The 25,490-nt window shown below is 36.9% G+C and overlaps 1 protein-coding gene across 6 annotated transcripts in view; it reads left to right on the top strand.

Annotated features, from left to right (window-relative positions):
- Positions 1-25,490, top strand: part of atp8a1 (ATPase phospholipid transporting 8A1) — a 330,133-nt gene that overhangs the window by 149,541 nt on the left and 155,102 nt on the right. For 4 of the 6 annotated variants that reach the window (XM_015345307.2, XM_015345309.2, XM_069190607.1 and 1 more), the window contains 3 exons: positions 11,932-11,976; positions 15,824-15,896; positions 21,592-21,697. In XM_015345307.2, coding sequence (XP_015200793.1) covers positions 11,932-11,976; positions 15,824-15,896; positions 21,592-21,697 — 224 coding nt within the window. The remainder of the gene's footprint in view (positions 1-11,931; positions 11,977-15,823; positions 15,897-21,591; positions 21,698-25,490) is intronic. The other 2 variants (XM_069190605.1, XM_015345310.2) reach the window with 1 other exon arrangement.

The following is a 25,490-nucleotide window of genomic DNA, read 5'->3' as shown; positions in this document are numbered from 1 at the left end:
ACCGGAGTCAACAAGCATACTTTTAGAATTTGATAAAAAGGGAATATAATATGGAATCGCACATCTAAAGAAATTAATAACGATATAATTATATTCATGTACCGCAACACAAGAATAGTACACACTGTATGATGTCTATTGATAATGTTTCTGTAGGGCTTTTTCAACACTCCTCCTGTGGGCGCTGTGGGTTAGGTCACCGACTTACACATCGGACATTGGGTGTTCGAATCCAGCCGGAGCCATTACTTTTTTTTTAACAAACATTTCTTTGAAAAAATAAAATAGGGTTAGTGTTAGGGTTACTGTCAAACTAAATCAACAATTGATTTTAGGACGATCTGTCAAAGTGCAATGAAATACAATTTGTATTGTTGTTGTTGTTATTGTTGTTTTTATCCTGTAAAGCAACTTGAGAAGCCACCTTTAAAGGCGCTATATAAAAGCGCTGATTCTCATGGAATATGTTTTCTTTCTTCTTTTTTTCAGCATGGAATAAACCTATTACTTGATTCTTATGGATTCCCGGTTCCGCCGGGGATTAAAAAAAAAAACACATGGAATCGCGTATCTAAGGAAATAGCAGTATAAGCTTATTCATGCACAAACAGTGGCATGTTACATTATTAATTTGGGTGTCTCCACTTGCCAGAAAGCTCTCAATTGCATTTTGAGTGCGTTTTTTTACTTTTTTTAAATTACAACCCATAAATAAAGCTGATACTGTTTAGACTTTTAATTATATAAAACTGTATTACAGCAGCACAATGCACAATGCAACGTAAATCGCTATCTTTGTCTTCTGTGTAATAATGTTTACCTCTCTGTCCAGCAAATTAACAATAGTAATAATAATGAACTTTATTGTATATAGCGCCTTTAAAGGTGGCTCCTCAGTGCGCTTTACAGGATAAAAACAATAACAACAATACTGTTAGGCTGGGCAAACGATTTTTAATTTTTTTTAAAAATGAAATAAAAAGTGAGATATAATGATGTGTTCCGGCTTAGACATTAACAAAGAGCATAACGAAGGTCATAAAGGTCATAAACGATATTAATTTTTGAACATCAACATATTATGTAAACTGTATGTTGCTGTTATTGGTATTTTAAAGAAAAACTGTAAAATCCTGGGTTTGGAACAATGTTTCAGGCATTCATGTGAAGGACAACAGAGCTTTCAGTGGCCGATTATCAAACTTTATTGATAAAACAAAAACAAAAACTATCCGACCAAACCAGAAAAAGAAAAAAAGAATAACGGACACAGCGCGAGCCTGCATTCTCTCCTCAGCCGTCCACACCACACTTTTCCCTGGGTCAGAGATTAAATAAAACTTCACTCTCACCAAACAAATTACCACACATTGAGCACTGAACATGTTCACCCAAATATGTCTCACAATACTTTTATGGTACATTACTTTGCTAAAATGTATTTAAAAATAAAAATGATTACAAACGCCAGCAGAGAGACACACACACAGTTCTTCATTGTCAAAAAGTAATTATATTTTACTTTGTCAGCACCCAGACAAACGCAAACGCGTTATTAATGAAATGCTTTTATTCATTCTTAATCGAACTCACAAGTTGTCATCTGTTGTTGAAGCTCTGTGAGACTAGACTCACACATGGCTAGACTTGACTAACCATGAGGTTATGTTTATGTTTATTAATCTTCCTTGTTATGCGCTGAGAATGATAAGCACCCCAAACACGAGGGCGGCGTAGCGGTCGGCTCTGGCTTTCCCATTTATACCGATGCACTGCAAGTACAACCCCCCCTCCTTCTCTTGAGTGATGGGCAACAGTTGGATATCTGGGGGAATTGTTCCCAAAAGCAAAACATATTGATGTGCATTCGCCTGGCGCAGTGCAGTTTTCATCACTCTATGCGGGAGTGCTGGCTGTGACGAATTAAACCGGTTCACATGTATTTTCAAAGTAGAAGGGGGTGAGATTTCCAGCGAAAGACACTTACTCGTTAAGAAAGCTTGAGTTTACAGCTTGTCAAGGGTCATTCATTATTAATACTATTAGTAATATCTTCGTTAAAGACTTTGATGGCGACAGCTCAACCATGAGAGGTTGAGCTTTATTAGCTCCACCTTGTGGAAATTCTGTATACTATTACTGGTGGTATTATGAGGTACTATACGAGAATTTACGGTAACTCGCGGTAGGCTGCGTCAAGCGCACCGCAAAATAATGCGGTATCGCCTGCTTGTTTTGAATGGCTGCATCTGTATGAATGAGAATTTAAATGTACTGGTTTTGGAGTTGGGGTGGCGGTATCTGCGTTCAGATGGGAGTAATTGGAATTCATTTAACAAGAGGTGAAGGATCATCACAGATGGATTTTGCTTTACACATGATAGATAGATGATAGATGGTTGAGAGGGAAAGAGGTTCAGCACCAATGACCTTCTGACATATTTACAAAAGGCTGCCCAGTTTGTTCCTACCTCTCAGATTCAGGATGCCAAACCAGCAGATTAAGGTAAAAGTTAGAACAGATTCAAGGAAGGACCGACAGAACAAAATCAACAGTGAATGATCAACTTTAAGCTTAAGCTTTCTTAAGAAGAAAAGCCTTTTTTTAAGGATCAAGTCAGTATTGGCTTCAAAATTGAGCTTGGAGTCAATTATCATATCTTGGTGTTTGACACATTTAACTTGAGAAAGTTTTGTTCACACCAGGTGGCAAGCTCATCAACAATGGGTCCATGGCTCCACTGCTTGCAGCAGGCTAACAATGTCAAAATTGTCTGTAAATTTGATTATGTGTCTTGAGTGGTGAGAGCTCTTGCAGTCATTTGTGTATAGTACAAAGACTACGGGAGACAATAGATATCCTTGAGGGGACCCAGTAAAGGAATGCTTTTTGTTAGATAAAATGCTTCTGCTTGGTGTAATCCTTCCTTTATTTACTCTAACTTTCTGTCTCTTTTCTTTTCTCACCAAAACCGTATAATCTGTACCCTTCCATTTTCAACAAGAGTCTCATCCTGTGATACAGCTTCTCACTGTAAAGATTCGGAGAATAGACAGTAGCTGTCTACCCAGGGTTCAGTTAGAACCTTGGAGTCTATAAAAACAAATTAATTTTCACTGTCAGATTAATAATTAAATTAGCCACAGCTGCTTGCACATGTTCAAACAAAAATTGAAAATATATTTGATTTCAATGTTTTTGGGGTTGTATTAGTTTTGCTTCTTCCTATTCCTGGTGATTCTGTACTGTATGCAAATTAGATTATGTTAATAGTATCCGGAATCACCTTGTAAAACAGCCAGGTGGAGCTAATAAAGTTTAACCTCTCATGTACAGCATTTGAGCTGTCATCCGAAAACACCTGGTTTCGAATCCCGATCACTGCTGAGGGACAATCTTTATCCAATTAAGAATTTAAGTTTTAATTTTAAATTGTGTATTACAGCATGTTAATCATGAAACATTGAAAAGTTGGTATATTTTATAAAAGCAAAATTGCTCAGTTGGACAAAAGAAACATAACCTACCACCTTTATCATAAATATTTTAATTATGCAGAAATATTTTATGCACCAATGTATTTACCGAAGATATCACTAATAGTATTAATACTGAATGACCACAGACAAGCTGTAAGCTCAAAGTATTACCCTGGTCCACTTACTTTGTAACCGTCTTTGTAAACGAAAATACTTTTTCGCTTTTCATATGCTCATAAACTATATTAATTTAGGAACATAAACATATTATGAAAAGTGGCTGGTATTGGTATTTTAAAGAAAAAATGCACACCAGTATTCCACTTTCTCCCTGAACAGTTTAAGCATCAAAGTGATGCATGTGATTACATGTGATTACTTAGGAAACTTTTTTACTTGCTCCTTCTGACCATATTAAGATTATATACTTTGTGAAAAGTGATAGTCTTTTAACCTTTTCTGTGAATTTAGACATTATCGGTCTAAACAAAAGCATACTTTTAGAATTTGATTAACAGGGAATATAATAGGGAATCGCATATCTAAAGAAATTAATAATGACATAATTATATTCATGAACTGTAACACAAACAGTAGTATATACACATATCAATTGATATGTGTAAGGCTGTTTCAGTGCTTGTCATGTGACTGCGTCAGTGGCGTGATGGTTTAAGTGACTGACTTATAAGTGAAAGGTTGTGTGTTCAAATCGAGCTATCACCACAAGTTTTCTTTTAATAAACATTTCTTTGAAAAACTAAAATAGCGATAGCAAAACAGCAATACTATGGACACTCTATTTACTTTTTTATATTTCTAAATATCACAACATGTTCGAATCTAAGGCATTTCTTAACAACGAATAGTTTTCAAACTGCTACTGATATCATTATCATCAATATGTGAAAAAAGTGAACCCTGTTTTTTTTCTGTAGCTCAAATCCTGCTTAACTAAAAATTAGACACAAGAAGAGTATTATTGGACAATGTTGTGTGGCTAAAGCAATCAATAACAATATTAATTCAAAGATCTAAATATATTTAACACGTACACCAGACATTAGAGGGTGTGTTTGCTCACCTGCACGGTGACGTCACCATGTTTCCCTCTGAATAGCTACAGTAGCAGGAACCTTTACCATGTGGATCCCTTTAGATCTCCCTTCAGATTTAAAATGTTATTAATAATATCTTCAGTGTCGCCATAACATTGGAATTTTCTTCCAAGTGTAAAAAGAGGCGATACGCAACGTGTCTCCTTCATACATTTTCAGTTTACAGACTGTACAAGATCATTTTTTATGAATAATGTCTTCCGTATCGAATTAAAATTGGAACGCTTTTCACAGGTGTAACCTATTTCCACATATTTTCTAACCGCTTTATCCAGGACAGGTAACAGTTTCACAACTCACCCTCCCCCCTGCTTGTCTGACTTTCTTTTTAACCTTCTATGCCCAAATTGCAGCGGGTAAGACAACTTTCCAAGAAAGATCTGAAGACGAGAAAGAAAAATCACCCGTTTTTCGTGCACAAAAAGTGGTTATTAACTATCGAAACCTGTTTTTATTGCTTTTAAAGTTATGCAAGTGAAGCAGGAACACATCATTACATCTCATTTTTTATTATTTTTTTAAATTAAAAAAATGATTTCCCAGCCTAAAGGGGCTTTAATAATATTGTGGCATTATTATATAGGACAGACACAGTGACTCAGGCACTCGTTGAATGAAAAACGGTGCTTTATTTTTCAGCACAGCTGAGTACAGAGAGACACACACACACACTTTTCCATATATAAGATATATTATATATTTTTCATATATAAGATATAAGGATGTGTACCTGCTTAGACATTGCACAAGTTAATATAAAAATAATATTCTGTTGTCTTCCTGGTATGTAGAACAGATCAACAGGTCTTTTTTTCCCCAATCAGAGGCTCACCACAATTTACACTCAACCACATCACAGATCTGCCACACACAAGCCTCAGGACAGTGACGTCACTGCCTTTCATATGAATCCTTTCATATGGAAACATTTTGACACTGCGCTTAACAATCTTAGGAGGATTACAAAACAAGCCTGTTAGCCTGGTTTTTGCCTAAAAAAATCACACCTGAGCAAGTGAAGTAGCATTAACTACTCAGGCACTCGTTGAATGAAAAACGGTGCTTTATTTTTCAGCACAGCTGAGTACAGAGAGACACACACACACACTTTTCCATATATAAGATATATTATATATTTTTCATATATAAGATATAAGGATGTGTACCTGCTTAGACATTGCACAAGTTAATATAAAAATAATATTCTGTTGTCTTCCTGGTATGTAGAACAGATCAACAGGTCTTTTTTTCCCCAATCAGAGGCTCACCACAATTTACACTCAACCACATCACAGATCTGCCACACACAAGCCTCAGGACAGTGACGTCACTGCCTTTCATATGAATCCTTTCATATGGAAACATTTTGACACTGCGCTTAACAATCTTAGGAGGATTACAAAACAAGCCTGTTAGCCTGGTTTTTGCCTAAAAAAATCACACCTGAGCAAGTGAAGTAGCATTAACTACTCAGGCACTCGTTGAATGAAAAACGGTGCTTTATTTTTCAGCACAGCTGAGTACAGAGAGACACACACACACACTTTTCCATATATAAGATATATTATATATTTTTCATATATAAGATATAAGGATGTGTACCTGCTTAGACATTGCACAAGTTAATATAAAAATAATATTCTGTTGTCTTCCTGGTATGTAGAACAGATCAACAGGTTTTTTTTTCCCCAATCAGAGGCTCACCACAATTTACACTCAACCACATCACAGATCTGCCACACACAAGCCTCAGGACAGTGACGTCACTGCCTTTCATATGAATCCTTTCATATGGAAACATTTTGACACTGCGCTTAACAATCTTGGGAGGATTACAAAACAAGCCTGTTAGCCTGGTTTTTGCCTAAAAAAATCACACCTGAGCAAGTGAAGTAGCATTAACTAGCAAAGGTGTTTTGCAGAAGTAGGCATAGTACATAATTTAAGCTTTATGATTAATAAATAACCCTAATGAATCGAATCCCAGGTGTGAGTTCATAAAGCCTGAATTACGTACTATGCCTACGTCTGCGAAACACCTGATCATCTACTCTAAAGATTTCAGTGCTTTGTGTATATTCTAATCGCAGTGGGGGCAGGGTGTGTGGGAACAGGTTTGGTTGAAATTGCATTGGGAATCTGTGTTCTTCACACCTGAAACATTTTCTCTGAAACCGTTTTCTTCCCAGTCTAGCTGATCTTTTGCTGCCTACGCATGCTTACACAACTCCCTAGGTAAATTATCATACTTGACTGAGAATGCTTTAGAGAACTTAACATTTTTATTATCAACAAATTGCAAATATGACGTTTACATTGACGTTATTAATTTTTAACTTGAGTGTATGGAGGAGTGTCAGCTGTCAATGAGAGTTGTAATGTAGGGCGCTCTGAACGAGTTAAACTTTGATGCAGGAAAAATGTATTTCCAACAATCTATACTGATTCTTATGGAAGCCAGTTTCCGCCAGGGAGTAAATGCTCCATGGTATTCTCTCCGATGCAGTTAAAAAAATATCTCTGATGCTGTTCCTAAATTAATATCGTTTATGACCATTAGACGCTTTATGCTCCTTTTCTTTTTTCCAATGGAAAGAACAGGGAAAGGCATTTCATGATGTATTTTTCACTGATGAAACAACAGTAGCTCTGGAACAGTTTTCAACCATGTCGTTTTATAAAAAGGGAAGATATGTGAACAAGCAAAACCCAAAACATTTTTTTACTATTCTACTCTGAAAAGAGTAGAGGGGGTGGAAAGTGCCCGCGGTCATTTAATTAGTATTAAAATTTTCACTGATTCCCTTGCGAAGATATGGATATAAGAATATTCGTGTGTGGTAAAAAAAAAATGGCATAAAAACATTCACATTGTACTTTATACACAAAGCAAGTGTTCTCGCAACTCGCAAAGGAGGTTTCATGAAAATGCTACAGGCGTGCCAAAATCGTTTTGGAACTTCGAGCTAACTTTACTATGGTTTGCATTGTCAGATTGTGAATCAAAAAAGGCATTTAATTAAACACGCGTTTGTGATTTTAATCAAAATGGGGCTAGACCATTAGACATATAATACACTTCCTCGTGATCATGTTAGAATCTTTGTGTAAGCTTTAATTTTGTTTTACTTTTTAATTATACGCTGTTAACATTTTAATTTTGTAAACGCAATACACAATCTGTACAGATACAGTACAATCACATTCTCCTGTAAAACGTAAAACGAATTAACAGGTGATTGAGATAACAATGCATGCCCACTGAGTGGAATGTTCTCATTTGTTCTCTTGTAAAAAGAGGTGATAATTCTTAATAATTCCGTGTCGCGTTAACGAACTTTTCAGTTTATTCTGCCAGATAGTACATGAATATAATTATATAGTTATTAATTTGTTTAGATACGCGATTCCATATTATATTCCCATTAATCAAATTCTAAAAGCATGCTTTTGTTTACTCCGATAACGAGCGTATTTGCAGAAAAGCTTAAAACTATCACTTTTCTCACAAAGTATATAAACGTACAGTAATATGGTCAGAAGGAGCACATAAAAACGTTTCTGAAATAACCACGTAAGACTTTGATGCTTAAAATGTTTAGGGAGAAATGGAATACTGGTGTGTATTTTTTCTTTAAACTACCAATTCCAGCCACATACAGTACAGTTTACATGATATGTTTATGTTCCTAAATTAATATTGTTTATGACCTTCAGATGCATTATGGTCCTCTTCTTTTTATGCTCAGCTACTAAAATTTCCCTTTAGTTGTAAAATTCCATATACATATTCAATATTAAGTGGATTAAAATGTGCACAGTAAAGAGATTAAATGATTAAATCTTTTCACTACTGACCAATGCACTACGGGTGCCTCTGTCGGTCATTTTGGCCAGGCAATTGTCACGCCCTCTGCACCCAGAGGGCGCTCCTTCTCTGTCCTGTCCCTAGTTTCTGGTCTGCTGTCCTTCCTGTCCCTCTCTTTCCCTTGGGCTATATATTTCCTGGTCTTGCACTCTGTCCTCGCTCAGCATTGACGTTCGGATGTCCTGAGACCCGCCTAGCACCAGGGCGCCCCACGTCCGCTCCCTGAGGGCATAGGTTTCTATACGGCATTCCTGAACTCTTTGCACTATGAGCCCGGGCCTTTTTCCCGTCTCGCCGCTACGCATATGGGTCTTTTTCCGCTCTCCTGCTCCCCACGGTTAGTCCCTTTGGACGTCCGTGACAGAATGCTGAGCCACCTACTGACCCCGCGAGCGGCGTTTTTTTTTGTCTTGCCGCAGTTTTTTTTCTTTTTTTCTCTGGGCTGTTTTTTTTTTCAGTTCCTCTATTCTAATCACTGGATATCCCTCTGATCTTCCGTGCCTGTGAGCGGGTCCTGTACCTGGCTTTCCTCGGGTAGATCACTCCGATATCAGTGATTGAATGTTGAGCTGGCTTGCCTATTCTCATTACTGGATATCACTCCGAGCTTCTGTGTCTGGAGCGGGTTCTCGTGCCTGGCTCTTCCTGGTCTTTCTCTCTCCGATATCAGTGATAGAATGGTAAGCTTTCTGCCGTTCCTCCATGCCTTTCGCTGGATATCACTCCGGGCATCTGTGTCTGTGAGCGGGCTTCGGTCTGGCTTTCCTCAGGTTGTCCACTCCGATATCAGCGTTAGTATGCGAACGTGCCCATTTGCCGTTCCTCCATTCTTTTGCTGGATATCATTCCGGGCATCTGTGTCTGTGAGCGGACTTCGATCTGGCTTTCCTCAGGTTGTCCACTCCGATATCAGCGTTAGAATGTGAACGTGCCATTTGCCCAGTCTGCGGTATTTTTCCCCGGGGTTTTTGTGTTTTTTTTTCTTGTTTTTTGCCTTTTGTTTTGATTTTTTTCTTCCTGGTTTCCCCTCCTTTTTGGTCCCCCCTGCTCTCTGTGTCTCGGAACTTCGGTTCCTACCTGTTTTTGGTTCCTTTTTTTTGTGGTTTGTCTCCCTGGTCTTTCCCAGGTTTTTGTCTGTTGTGTTTGTGCTTGTGTACTTTTTTGTTTTAGTCTCCAGAGCTCTTCTCTACCCCCCCCTTCCTCCACCCAATAAAGTTTTATACCCCGGAGGAAGGGGTAGCTCTCAGCCGTGGATTCCCGGAGGTTTCCTTTCAGTTAAATGAGGTTTTTCCTCCCCCCAGTGCTGTGCAGCTTATTTATTTGTATGGGCGTCGGGAGCCGCCCATGAAGGGGGGGGTACTGTCACGCCCTCTGCAGCCAGAGGGCGCTCCTTCTCTGTCCTGTCCCTAGTTTCTGGTCTGCTGTCCTTCCTGTCCTTCTCTTTCCCTTGGGCTATATATTTCCTGGTCTTGCACTCTGTCCTCGCTCAGCATTGACGTTCGGATGTCCTGAGACCCGCCTAGCACCAGGGCGCCCCACGTCCGCTCCCTGAGGGCATAGGTTTCTATGCGGCATTCCTGAACTCTTTGCACTATGAGCCCGGGCCTTTTTCCCGTCTCGCCGCTACGCATATGGGTCTTTTTCCGCTCTCCTCCTCCCCACGGTTAGTCCCTTTGGACGTCCGTGACACCAATCACGTACCGTGGTACGCTGCGGTGGTTTGTGGGTAGTTGCATGCAGTACGGATTTGTGCCGTGCATTTTGAATGGCTGCATCTGTATGTATGCATACAGGAGGCAAACCTTCAGACTAAAGAGATCTGAAAGGCGAGACTCAAAGGCTTGTTTACAACATACATTTTTGATACAGAACAGAAACTCAGGGTGGGAGAGAGTTCTCATCAATCACAACAACTTCTGCTCTCTTGACTAATATGTTTGCTTAAATGACACAATGTTCTTAAAGACAAGATATGGCTGCTTAAAGAGTTCAAAGAACATTTGATTTTGCCTTGCAAGATCAGCTCATTCTTAAGGAGTTTTGTTCTGTTACAAGCACAGCTTGTGCAAGCAGCAGATAAGAAAAAAGTGAGTAAAGTCCACTCAAGCAGACATACATGTCTCGCAGGTAGCCTCCTTCATACCATAATCTGAATTTTTATTATACTGTTCATTGGACAACATCTAAATCAGCATGATAGTTTAATGTCACACTACTGCAATGGGACTACTACGTGAGAGAACCCAAGTACTGGGCGAGAGGCAGCTGAGTAGGAAATGCGCAAGCAGAACGCAGGGAGTTGCACAGAGCTGCTGGGTGGTACATGCACATTCTGGAGACAAGTAGCAAGCTGCTTGCTGACAAGCAAACTGGATCAATCAGTTGAGCTGGCAGATGTGGCTGTGGCTAACTTGAGATTCGGAGATTAAGTTGAGCGCAGTTCACAGTTGTACAAGTGAGAGTTGAGGAATGCGCAAGTCCTATCATGGTGACAAACCCAACCCAGCTCCGTCCTCAGCAGGAAGTTCAAAACTCCAACTGGCCAATGGATGTTTGAGTCTGTATTCACAGTTCTCTGAAGTTAAACTATTCTAAACACATTTGATAAATTTTAGCTCACGACAGTAAAGGCATATTTTGTCTTTGAGAATATGAATGTGATTACATATATGAGACTGATATTATATATGAGGTAGACATGTTAACCATTATAATGGAATTATAACTCAGACATTATTAATTCTTATCTTTGTAATCCCTGAGTGAATGATCAACTTTTTGTATCATGGCAGATAGATTTACAAATAGATTCTATTATTCTTGTTGGTGTGCAAGGCATTGGTGTTGTGATAGACTGTATATGTTATATATACAATACAATGTATCATTGTATCAAATTGTTGTATGTTTGTGACTTTTTAATTATTGCTGTATTATTATTACTTTTTACAAAGAAGTGAAACTGACTTTGTGCGCAACACAGATGTTTTTAAGTGCTTCATGAAAATGCTGGGATTGTATGTAAAATGGGTATTACGTGTTAAGGTAACTTGTAATTTTGTCATTGTTTTACAATAGTTTGCTGCTGTATTTCAAGCTTTAACGTTGTATTTTCAAGATTGTCCAAGTCTCCCCCTAATCTTGACCCACAATATCTTTTCATCTCTTGGTGCTGCATCATTTTAAATGGCTTTTTTATTTATTCACATTTGGAGGTCTCATCTCTCTTTTGAAGTCTCTAATGACGTCATAAACAATGTAGCAAAGGCTAATTCCAGTCGTCATTCACAAAATCATAATTGTAAGTGGACTCAGAAATAGACTGAAGCCAGCATGCAGCTTTAAGTGACTTAAAGAGGTCAAATGTGTTTTGAAGGCTGATATGCCAGGAAGTCATTGTATCATGTGTGTAGTGATAGTATTGTGTTCTTTCTTGCGCTTTTTTGCTTTCTCCTTTTACTGAAGTCACTCTCCTGAGCCTGAGGAATATAGTTACACAGATGATGACTGGTAAGAGTTCCTGATCTTATATGATTTGTTTGTTTGTTTAGCATCCTAAGGAATAGGTCATAAGAATGCTTTTTGGCTTGGTTTTAGCTTTCTTTTGTTTCTTTTCCCACATTACTGATAAAAGAAAAGCAATTAAGGTAATAACTGCTGTCTTTGAGTAACAGCAGTTTACGCCTACGAGCATTTAAGAATATTTTAATAACCATAGGATTCTTCAAATCTGTAATTTCACAGGGCTTGTGTTAGGAAACAATAGTATTGTCTGAGTGATACAGAATGTGTTATTTATAGTATAGTGCTGCACAGTTTAAATGTTTTTGTACAGTATTCACATCACAGTTATTGAATATTAGTATCTATTAGTTAGATATATAGAATTACCTTTTGAGATATTTTGGTCTGATACATGTCTCAGGTTTAAATCTGAAAAAAGATAGGGAGACTTTTGATTTAGTAATATGAAATTCTTCAGCTGCTCAAAAGTTGCACGATATGCAGACTTCCCCACTAGTAATTAGTCAAAGAATATTCAATATTTGACATGCAGCAAGGAAGCCAAAAGTAGTGAGGCATAGATTCTTTTTATTGTGGTAATGATTATGTTTTTTATCATTAACCATGAAGAAACCATATACTTGCTTTTAATTACTTTGAATAATCTTGTGAAACTGCAAGTTTCTTGGTGAAACTTAGGAAAGAAGACTGTCAGTACTTCTATAGTGCCAAACTATAACAGTTTACAAATTCACTCATTGTCAGTTATCATATTGGTCAGTAGATAATCCATAAACGGTAGTGAATAGGTTAAAACAGCTTTGGCCGTACTGCTATGATTTCAGTGAATCCTATAAGGAGCTGTGATAAGTTGGGCAAGGCATGTTAAATAATATCAATCCCACGTCCTCAGCTTGCCCAATTTTCTCTTTTTTTTTGTTGGTTTTTCGTTGTGTCTTTTTCTTGCTTCTCATACAAATGCAGCATTTTGATTCTACTAATCCATACACAAGTTGTTCTGATTTTCGGTGGAAATTGTGGGGTCTGCTAAAACAGGTGTAATTTTAACCTCAACAATCTCACTCAAAATTGTTTTGAAAGCAACAGTTTATATCATCTGCATTTTTGTTTTTCCTTGTTCATTATTGTCCTGTTAATTGTATTCTGTTTGATTCTCTGTGGTGCCCTTATCATTTTCATTAAACCCTCTATACAAACATCTTAAATTAAGAAGCAGGTAGAAAATCAGCTTTTCTCTTAGCCCTTCTCTTAATTTTGTCTTTTGCTGAAGCTGATTCTCACTGCTAAACAGCATTACCAGCAAAGAATTTGATGTGGCAGTAAATATACAAAAGTACAAATGATAGTTTTTTCATAATTTACTTATTTGATTTGTATTTTTATTTAAATTAACCTAGTAAAATACATGTTGCATTAAAACCTAGACGCCTTCAACATTTTTTAGATCTACTATAACTTTTTTGAGTGCTTTGAATAGTGATTTTGTATTTCATCTCTGTATATTAAAATACAGATGCAGCCATTCAAAATGCATGGTACAACCCCGGATCGCGGGAAATTATCTAAAGTTCACCGCGTTGTACCGCAGTACGTGATTGGCTGGCCAAAATGACCGACGGGCACTCATGGTGTATTGGTTGTTAGTGAAACAATTGCTTCATTTAATCTCTTTACTGTTCATGTTTTAATTCGCTTAGAATTGAATATTTATATGGAATTTTACAACTAAAGGGAAATTTTAGTAGCTCAGCATAAAAAGAAGAGGAGCATAAAGCGTCTGATGGTCATAAACGATATTAATATTAATAATAATATTAATTAAAACATATTATGTAAACTGTATATGGCTGGTATTGGTAGTTTAAAGAAAAAATACACACCAGTATTCCACTTTCTTCCTTAACATTTTAAGGAAAGTCTTACAAGTGATTATTTTAGAAACAATTGTACGTGCTCCTCCTGACTATATTAAGTTAATATACTTTGTAAAAAGTTATAATGTTTTAACCTTTTCTGCGAATACGTTCGTTATCAGAGTAAACAAAAGCATACTTTTCAAATTTGATTAATAGGGAATATAATATGAAATCGTGTTATCTAAAGAAAAGTATCTAAAGTATCTAAAGAACATGCTTGCCAGTGCGGTGACATCAGTTTGTCTTCAAAGTCCCTTAATTAACTTTAAACATTTTTCACCATTTAGACTTTTTTTTCATACCATTGTTAAACAAAGCAGGAGCGTATTGTACTTCCTCATGGGATCAAATGTGGAAAGATTAGATTGTTATCGTTTTTATTTTTTAAAATAAATTTTAGAAAAGTTTCATCTATACAAAAAGGTTGTATTTATTTAATACCACTTGATATTTATATTAATAGAGATAAGCTCTCTATTAAAGCTCAGATCAAAGATCAAACACGGATCATACAGCAATATCTCACACATTGGGACTGATCTGTGATCTGTGATATATTTGAGTGTGAGCTGTGGTGCTCTAGCAGGTTAGCTGGTGTCTGTGTGGTTCGGGATGGCTGGCTGTTCCGAAAAATAAATAGAACATTAAAGAGAACCAGTTTAACAGCTCTTAAGCATACTGTAGTTTTTGTTAACACAACTTTGTCAGTGGAAAAAAAAAGACCGGGGGCACTTTTCCTCCCCACAACATTCTCAGAGTAGAATAGGCAAACCTTCCAATGAAAGACAGTCCCCCTTTACCCCACGGGCGGACTGAGAAATGTTTTCACTGCCTATTATTTGAGTTACAGTACATAAATATAATTATATCGTTATTAATTTCTTCAGATACATGATTCCATATTATATTTCCTATTTAATCAAATTCTAAAAGTATGCTTTTGTTTACTCCGATAACGAGATTATTTGCAGAAAAGGTTAAAACATTATCACTTTTCACAAAGTATATACATTTAATATGGTCAGAAGGAGCAATTAAAAACGTTTCCAAAATAACTACATGAAATACTTTCATACTTAAAATGATTAGGGAGAAAGTGGAATACTGGTGTGTATTTTTTATTTAAAATACCAATACCAGCCATATACAGTTTACATAATATGTTTGTGTTCCTAAATTAATATCTTTTATGAGCATGTGAAAGGCATGGTGAATCGGAGATTCTCAAAACTTATTTTGTATGATTGGAAACAAATACCTGATTGGATCAACTAAATGCTGTGGTGTTACTTTTTGTCAATGAAAAAATAAAGTATTTTCGTTCACAAAGACAGTTACAAAGAAAGTGGACCAGGGTAATACTTTGAGCTTACAGCCTGTCCAAGGTCATTCATTATTAATAATATTAGTACTATCTTCTGTAAAGACTTTAATGCATAAAATATATCGCATAATTAAAATATTAATGATGAAGGTGGAAGGTTGTGTACTTTTGTCCAACTGAGCAATCTATTTTGCTTTTATAAAATATACAGACTTTTTAATGTTTAGTGATTAACATGCTGTAATACACAGTATAAAATTATTAAAGGTCTAACGAGTATACAACTTAAATTCTTAATTGGAAAAAGATTGCCCTTCCGCAGTGACCGGGATTTGAAACCATGCGTTTTCTGGCGACTGTTCAAATGCTGTACATGAAATGTTAAGCTTTATTAGCTCCACCTGGCGCTTTTACAAGGTGCTTCCAGATACTATTATCATATTTCAATTTGCATGCGGTATGATGTGCCATGCACACCGCGTTTTGACGCAGCATACTCTGCGCATTTTGAATGGCTGGAATTATACATTAACATACTTTCTTGTCATTGTAAATTAACTGAAGTACTTTTCTTTTTCTCAATCTCTTACAGTCACAGTGCACAGTCTCTTGATGAAATGGGATTTAATGACCAAAGCTTACTGGAAAACCTCCAGAGTAACCATGTAAGTAGCACTGGATTGCTTCTAAAGTATTTCTGGAGGAAACCATACAAACATAGAACAATCTCCACGCAGCATGCACCCCAGGTCTGAAATTAAACGCACATCCTCAGCAATGCAAGCCACTGCACCACCGTGCCACCCTCCACACACGCACATCATTTCTTTTTTGTATATTCTCTATAGCTTGCATTTATCTGTTGTTCTGCTTTGGGGTTTTACTGGTATTTGTATTATATTAAAAAAATAATGTATGAGAATATGTAGAATGCTTAGACAGGTAAATTTGCAATATAATTAATCCATTCATTTTCTAACTTCTTTATTCAATATAGGGTCACAGGGGAGCTTAACAGGACAGGCTTTGGGCAGGGTACAACCTAGACGGGACACCAGTCAGTCGCATGTACATACAGTGCCTTGCGAAAGTATTCGGCCCCCTTGAACTTTTCAACCTTTTGCCACATTTCAGGCTTCAAAAATAAAGATATAAATTTTTTATTTTATGTGAAGAATCACCAACAAGTGGGACACAATTGTGAAGTGGAACGAAATCTATTGGATTTTTGAAACTTTTTTAACTAATAAAAAAATGAAAAGTGGGGCGTGCAAAATTATTCGGCCCCTTTACTTTCAGTGCAGCAAACTCACTCCAGAAGTTCAGCGAGGATCTCTGAATGATCCAATGTTGTCCTAAATGACTGATGGTGATAAATAGAATCCACCTGTGTGTAATCAAGTCTCTGTATAAATGCACCTGCTCTGTGATAGTCTCAAGGTTCTGTTGAAAGCGCAGAGAGCATCATGAAGACCAAGGAACACACCAGGCAGGTCCGTAATACTGTTGTGGAGAAGTTTAAAGCCGGATTTGGATACAAAAAGATTTCCCAAGCTTCAAACATCCCAAGGAGCACTGTGCAAGCGATCATCTTGAAATGGAAGGAGTATCAGACCACTGCAAATCTACCAAGACCTGGCCGTCCCTCTAAACTTTCAGCTCAGACAAGGAGAAGACTGATCAGAGATGCAGCCAAGAGGCCCATGATCACTCTGGATGAACTGCAGAGAACTACAGCTGAGGTGGGAGAGTCTGTCCATAGGACAACAATCAGTCTTACACTGCACAAATCTGGCCTTTGGAAGAGTGGCAAGAAGAAAGCCATTTCTCAAAGATATCCATAAAAAGTCTCGTCTAAAGTTTGCCACAAGCCACCTGGGAGACACCCCAAACATGTGGAAGAAGGTGCTCTGGTCAGATGAAACCAAAATCGAACTTTTTGGCCACAATGCAAAACGATATGTTTGGCGTAAAAGCAACACAGCTCATCACCCTCAACACACCATCCCCACTGTCAAACATGGTGGTGGCAGCATCATGGTTTGGGCCTGCTTTTCTTCAGCAGGGACAGGGAAGATGGTTAAAATTGAGGGGAAGATGGATGCAGCCAAATACAGGACCATTCTGGATGAAAACCTGTTGGAATCTGCAAAAGACCTGAAACTGGGACGGAGATTTATCTTCCAACAAGACAATGATCCCAAACATACAGCAAAATCTACAAAGGAATGGTTCACAAATAAACGTATCCAGGTGTTTGAATGGCCAAGTCAAAGTCCAGACCTGAATCCAATCGAGAATCTGTGGAAAGAGCTGAAAACTGCTGTTCACAAACGCTCTCCATCCAACCTCACTGAGCTCGAGCTGTTTTGCAAGGAAGAATGGGCAAGAATTTCAGTCTCTCGATGTGCAAAACTGATAGAGACATACCCCAAGCGACTTGCAGCTGTAATCGCAACAAAAGGTGGCTCTACAAAGTATTAACGCAAGGGGGCCAAATAATTTTGCACGCCCCACTTTTCATTTTTTTATTAGTTAAAAAAGTTTCAAAAATCCAATAGATTTCGTTCCACTTCACAATTGTGTCCCACTTGTTGGTGATTCTTCACATAAAATAAAAAAATTATATCTTTATGTTTGAAGCCTGAAATGTGGCAAAAGGTTGAAAAGTTCAAGGGGGCCGAATACTTTCGCAAGGCACTGTATACTTTGGAGATTAGAAGAGTAATGGGAATTTAATAGCAGTTTAAAGCATGATTCCATTTGATCTTAGATCTATTTCAAGAATTCTTTTATTAAGGGCAGCACAGTGGGAGAATTGTTCGCAATGCCGCTATGCAGCGCTGGAACCCTGGGTTCAATTCTCCCCATATTTGCGTGGGTTTCCTCTAGGTGCTCTGATTTTCCCCCACAGTCCAAAGAAATAATCCTAGGTTAACTGGGTTTTAGGAATACTGTCCCAGGTGTAAGTGTGTGTGTGTTTGTGTCTGTGTGAGCTCTGTAATGGGCCAGTGTCCCATTTAGGATGTATTCTGCCGTGCACTGCTTGCTTGCCAGTAATAGCCTCTGAGCCACCCTGACCCACAGTTGGATAAAGAGGTTGGAAAATGGATAGATTGGTTGAATAACAATTTCAGAAACCAATGTAGAAAGAGCCAAGAAATAAAATACTAGGGTGAGAAGCAAATAGAACAGACATATGAAAAGCAAAAAAAGTATGAAAAATCAAATAGCTTATATTTATGGATTAGTAATTTTCTGTAGTTAGTAATTCACTGCTTTAGCTAAAACTAAATTATGTTTTGAGTGAAGGCTCATATATGGCCAATTATAAGCTCAGTTTTGGGGATTAAGAATTAAAACAGAACATATCACATCATTATAACATTTATATTTGAGCTTGTCCATTTTAGAATATATTCGCAGCATAGATAGTAGTATTTTGTTTTTACTAAACAGCAGTTTAAACATTATGAAAGAATTAGAAAATACTTGTTAAAGAAATATTGCACAACATATACCACTAACCACACATTCCCTTTCCCAAGCTATTTAGTTTGCTTACTAGTGATAACATACATAAAGAATCTTCTTGCTTAATACTGTGATATATTATGTATTCTTTGTCACATTCTGAAACATTAATCTGCAGAAGAAAACAAGATGCCTCCATTGAAATATGTCCATTATATCAAATTAAAATCTCTGTTACACCTCCAGTCTTGATTCCAAGTAAAGTGCTTTCAAGAACATTTAATGATTTAGTGGTATTTAATGTTTTTTAAAGTTTTTCTTTACTTGGTTCTGGCCCCTCTAAACTAGACCAAAGTTAACTTGCATTTGAATTAACACTGTAAATGTTTTGGTGAGAACATGTATATATGTTTTCAATTCTCAGTTTATATAAAATAATATTAGAATGAAACCAGGGGACCTCTGTAAGATACTCTTGAGTTTGGTTGTCTTTTGTTCTTTGTCACCATCTTGTGGTAACTTGTGGTTTTTCACATTTTTCTATGTTACAAACTAGAATCACAATGTATGTGGGATTTTACTGACACAAAGCACTCTATGATGTGAAAGTGAAAACAAAATTCCTACAGATCCTTCAAAATTAATTATACATAGAAAACAGAAAATAAGTGATTGCATAAGTATTCACCCCCTTTACTGTGACACACCTAAATAGGCTCACATAAATTCACATAATTTGTTAAATGGAGTCCACATGCGTGCAATTGTTTCACATGAGCTCAGCATACATATACTGTGTCTACCATCAAGGAGGTCCCACAGCTGATTAGTACAGCTCCCAACAAAAACTACATCATGAAGACAAAGGAACTTTGAAAACAAATCTGCAATATGGTTATTGAAAAGATTAAAAAAGATTTCCAAGGCATTATATATCCCCCAAATTTAATTATAAAGAAATGTAGAAAACTTAGCACAACTGTGTGAGTTTCCAGGCAAGAAGTGCACTAGGCAGGGAGCCCGCCAAGAAGCCTGTGACAAACCTAAAGACATAACAGTCTTTCATGGCTGAGTTGGGAGAAACTGTGCATATGAGAATTGCATTAGTGCCTCACAAATTTGGATTCATGGGAGAGTGACAAATCATACATCAAATCTCGACTACACTTTTCCAGTAGGCATGTGGAAGACTCTGTGACCAAGTGGTACAAGATTCTATCGTATGACTAGGCCAGAATTGACCTTTTTGGCCACAATGGTAAGCACTATGTTTGGCGCAAGCATAACAATGAACAGCATTCTGAGAACACCATCCCTACTGTGAAGCATGGTGGTGGTAGTATCATGCTATGGGAAAGCTTCGCTCCATCAGTTCCTGGAAGACTTGTGAAGACAGAAAAATGGATGCAGCAAAGAACACAGAAATCCTGGAGGAGCACCTGTTGCGGTCTGCAAGAGACATAGAACTTGTGAGAAGATACACCTTCCTGTAGAACAATGACTCAAAACATACAGCCGACGCCTACCATGCATCTACCAAATATTGACTCAAAGGGGGTGAATACTTGCAATCAGTTATTTTCCATTTTATATTTATAATTAATTTAGGAGGATCTGTAAAACATTTTACATTAAAGGGTGTCTTCTTTCAAAAGCACTCAAGCAAAAACGTTCATTATGATGCCATATTGTAACACAATAAAATGTAAAAGCCCAGGGGGATGAATATTTTGATAGCCACTGTATATATTATCAACAGTTTGCTCAATGTCTTCACTTGGGTTTGCTACTATTATATCAGTTTTGTTTCTTATTAACACAGATTAGTTTAGATGAGAAGAAATCAAGCTTGTCACTTAACAATCATTATTATTTCATATTGCCACTGTAAAACAAGCACATCACTACATTTCCAAAATAGCCAAAAGTAACCACATTAAAAATTTGGATGCAGGTTTATGAAGGTGATTTGATGCACGTTTATGAAAGAAAGTGGAAAAAACTACCACAACCAGCAAAATATTTATTATATTTATAAATGAATATTGTTAATGCTCAGAAACCTATTTTGATTTTCATCTGCCAAAATGTGCCTTTAGTTACATGATTCCATATTAATATTCTATGTTAAGTGGATTTAAAGAAATAGGACAACATATAAAATGAAATTAATGTAAGTACTAGTTAAGTAATGTAGTAATTACTAGCTAAGTACTGAAGTAATGTAATTTTCCATACTCAAATCATAGCTTTTAATTTACAAACCAATTACTTGTGAAACCACTTTCTGCTCACGAGTCCGTCCTCTTAAGTGAGGCACTTAACATTTAAGTGTGATATCATAAGTAAAGAATCACAGATTTACAAATTTATTGAAAAACCCAAGAAACTGAAAATGTGACAGTCAGTACACTACAAGCAATTTTAAGGTTTCTCTGCAAAATGGCCGTTAAAGTTTTAAAGCCATTCCAAGAAATGTCTAAGTGTAAGTGTTCTGTTTTAATTTTGCTTGATTCTTATCTCTGAAGTAAATGATTATTTTTTCATGTAAAGCTCATCAAAAGATTGTTTTTCTGCTGAATTTGCACTGTAAATAATATTTGATGTCTGATGTAACTTAAAATATAGGGTTATGTTACAATTTCTAGACTAGACTAGAACAGCTATAAACAATAGATTCCAAATTTTTATGTACATTCTTCCTTTGACATCCTTTGGCCCCTGTTTATTTCTGATGGTAAAGTAAATCAGCAGTTGGTTGTTTTTTATCTGGGGAACATTCACTTTTTAACTACAACACACCTCAGACGTTCCAGACATTTGTTAGAATCTTGTAAAAGAAATAATTAATAACTAAATAACTGCTTTATCTGTTTTTTAATCTAGCCAACAGCACCAGTAATTTTGGAATTTATGACCATGATGGCAGTATGCCACACAGTTGTTCCTGAGAAGACTGAGGATAAGATTATTTACCAGGCTGCATCACCAGGTATGTTGCAGATAACCTTATTTGTAAAGATGTAAATTGTTACATAATTTACTGTGCTTTCCATATTATGTATGATTCTGTATTCTACCTGTATAGACATTGACAAAGTCAACCCTATGGACTTATTCAGATTCAACAGTAGAACATGAACTAGAGAACAAAGATACAAACTATGGGGAAGTACATTTAAAACTGAGAACGGAAGATAGTTTTTTAAATAAAAGTATTATATGAGTCTATAACAAAATACCCAGAGGAATTAGCTGCTAGAAACAAAACAAGCTATTGCCTCAGCTACACTTGTGGACTATAGAGTATATAGCTATATATTCAAATACCCTTCTCTCATCTGTAACCTTTCTCTTATATTCCTGTGAAATACCTTTCTAACTAATTACTTTAAAATAAAAATATATAGCAAAATGCTTTTTCCTGATTGGTATCTCAATGGAGGTAAGAAATATGATGACGTTTTAATAAATGAAGACACTTAAACTGATTATTACTTTATATGTTTTAACGTTTTCAAATTAATTTATGGTAAGTGAGATTTCTGCTTAGGCATTTTAATTACTGGAGACCTCAATAGAGTTCCTGTATTGGTAGCTGTGGTAGAGGTCCAGATATGGCGGTAGTGCCAGCAAGCTGAAACATTAAGGAAAAACAACACCTTGGATCCAGGGATGCTCACCAAAGACCACAGGCTAAAAATATACAGATGCAGCCATTCAAAGTGCGAGGTACAAACTTGTACTGCATTCTCACTTGTACAAATGTGAACGCGCAGCTCAAATCTCCGAATCTCAAGTTAGCCACAGCCACGCAACTGATTGATCCAGTTTGTTTGTCAACAAGCAGCCTGCTACTTGTCTCCAGAATGTGCATGTACCACCCAGCAGCTCTGTGCAACTCCCTGCGTTCTGTTTGCGCATTTCCTACTCAGCTGCCTCTCGCCCAGTACTTGGGTTCTCTCATGTAGTAGTCCCATTGCAGTAGTGTGACATTAAACTATCATGCTGATTTAGATAATACAAGTGATTTAGCTGTTGTCCAATGAACAGTATAATGAAAATTCAGATTATGGTATGAAGGAGGCTACCTGCCAGACATGTATGTCTGATTGAGTGGACTTTACTCACTTTTTTCTTATCTGCTGCTTGCACAAGCTGTGCTTGTAACAGAACAAAACTCCTTAAGAATGAGCTGATCTTGCAAGGCAAAATCAAATGTTCTTTGAACTCTTTAAGCAGCCATATCTTGTCTTTAAGAACATTGTGTCATTTAAGCAAACATATTAGTCAAGAGAGCAGAAGTTGTTGTGATTGATGAGAACTCTCTCCCACCCTGAGTTTCTGTTCTGTATAAAAAATGTATGTTGTAAGCAAGCCTTTGAGTCTTGCCTTTCAGATCTCTTTAGTCTGAAGGTTTGCCTCCTGTATGCATACATACAGATGCAGCCATTCAAAATGCACGGTACAAACCCGTACTGCACGCAACTACCAACAAACCACGGTACGTGATTGGCTGGCCAAAATGACCAACAGGGGCACTCGTGGTGCATTGGTCGGTAGTGAAAGGATTTAATCATTTAATCTCTTTACTGTGCACATTTTAATTCACTTAATATTGAATATGTGTATGGAATTTTACAACTAAAGGGAAATTTTAGTAGCTGAGCATATAAAGAAGAGGAGCATAATGCATCTGAAAATCATAAACGATATTAATTTAGGAACATAAACATATCACGTAAACTGTATCGTATATGGCTGGTATTGGTAGTTTCAAGAAAAAATACACACCAGTATTCCATTTCTCCCTAAACATTTTAAGCATCAAAGTCTTCCGTGGTTATTTCAGAAACGTTTTTATGTGCTCCTTCTGACCATATTACTGTACGTTTATATACTTTGTGAGAAAAGTGATAGTTTTAAGCCTTTCTGCAAATACGCTTATTATCGGAATAAACAAAAGCATACTTTTAGAATTTGATTAATGGGAATATAATATGGAATCACGTATCTAAACAAATTAATAACTATATAATTATATTCAGATACTGTAGCACAAACAGTAGTATAAGACTTCCTATTGATATGTGTCAGCTGTTTCAGCACTATGCGACGTCACTGTGTCTGTGGCGTGATAGCTTAAGTGACTGACTGGTGTGCAAATCCAGCAATCGCTATGAGTTTTCATTTAACAAATAAACGTTTCTTTGAAAAACTCAAATAGCAAATATTATTGGCATTATATTGAAATTTTTTATATTTCTAAATATCACAACATGTTCGTACTGTATGTACACAGCGGTAACGCAGGGTGTAGGGCGTAAACCTGATGTTGCACATGCGCCTGGCACTGCGGCCGAGGAGCACCTGGCTGGGGCTCTGTCTCTCTCTCACCCGCAGTGCTGGCTGTGCCGTATTTTACTCCTTAAAGTCTGAGTCTCTGTGTCTACATTGTTTGTAAACAAACTGGTTTCACAGGTTTTTTCTCACCTTCTTCATTTTCAAAGGAGAATAGGGCAAGTCTTCCAATGAAAGACAGTCTAACCTTCCCCCCACGAACAGACTGACAAACGTTTTCTTAGAAAAACAGATTCACAACGCGAAGCTGTGTCACTCTTCTGTGTAAAAAAAAAAGGTTTGAACACCATGGCTGCTGTTTTTAATAAGCTACTGAGTAAAGAATAGGGATGTTCCTGCTGTCAGCAGTATTGTGTATATAGTATTATGTACAGGCTGCAAAAACTTTCACAAGTGGAGGTCTTTAAAATTAGGTTGGGCAAACGATTTTTTTAATTCTTAAAAAATAAATCAAAAACAAGATATGATGTGTTCCTGCTTAGACATTGCACACTTTAAAAGCTATAAAAACAGGTTTCGATAGTTAATAACCACTTTTTATGTGTGAAAAACGGGTGATTTTTCTTCCTCCTGATCAGCTTAGAATCTCAGTGTATGCTGTAAGGTTTTTACCTCTTAATTAAACATTTAAAATACGTTTCGAATAGAAAAAATCATATTCTGTTGTCTTCCTCGTATGTACAGATGCAGCCATTCAAAATGCACAATACAAACCCGCGGTACGGGCAACTACCCACAAGCCACCGCAGGGCACCGCGGTAAGTGATTAGCTGGCCAAAATGACCGACAGGGGCACTCGTGGTGCGTTGGTCGGTAGTGAAAAGATTTAATCATTTAATCTCTTTACTGTGCACATTTTAATCCGCTTAGTACTGAATATTTATATGAAATTTTACCACTAAAGGGAAATTTTAGTAGCTGAGCATAAAAAGAAGAGGAGCATTACACATCTGAAGGTCATAAACGATATTAATTTAGGAACATAAACATTACTGTATGTAAACTGTACTGTGTATGGCTGGTCTTGGTAGTTTCAAGAAAAAATACACACCAGTCTTCCATTTCTCCCTAAACATTTTAAGCATGAAAGTTTTATGAAACGGTACCCAAATATGCGATTGCTGTATAGAATGAATTTTAATTAAAAAAAATATTTAACATGAAAATTAAGCTGTTTACATCTTCCGCCTGAGAACATAGTCACCCGTTGCTACCCAAGGCAGAAACACAGCCACTAACTAGCAAAGAGAGGACATTAGCTAGCCAATATGATAAAGAAATAAATGATTATTTGTTTATTTCTTTTGCACATTTATTTGAACATTTCCATCGATTGTACAAGCACTTGGAAACACCCTTTTCCATGTAAATAGATCCCTGGTTCCGTACCCCGCACCAAACAAATTTATATTTCTAAATATCAC

Source organism: Lepisosteus oculatus, chromosome 1 (genome assembly GCF_040954835.1).
Source record: "Lepisosteus oculatus isolate fLepOcu1 chromosome 1, fLepOcu1.hap2, whole genome shotgun sequence".
NCBI lineage: Eukaryota > Metazoa > Chordata > Actinopteri > Semionotiformes > Lepisosteidae > Lepisosteus > Lepisosteus oculatus.
Note: the sequence above shows the minus strand (reverse complement) of the source record. Positions and strands in the feature narration are given on the sequence as shown.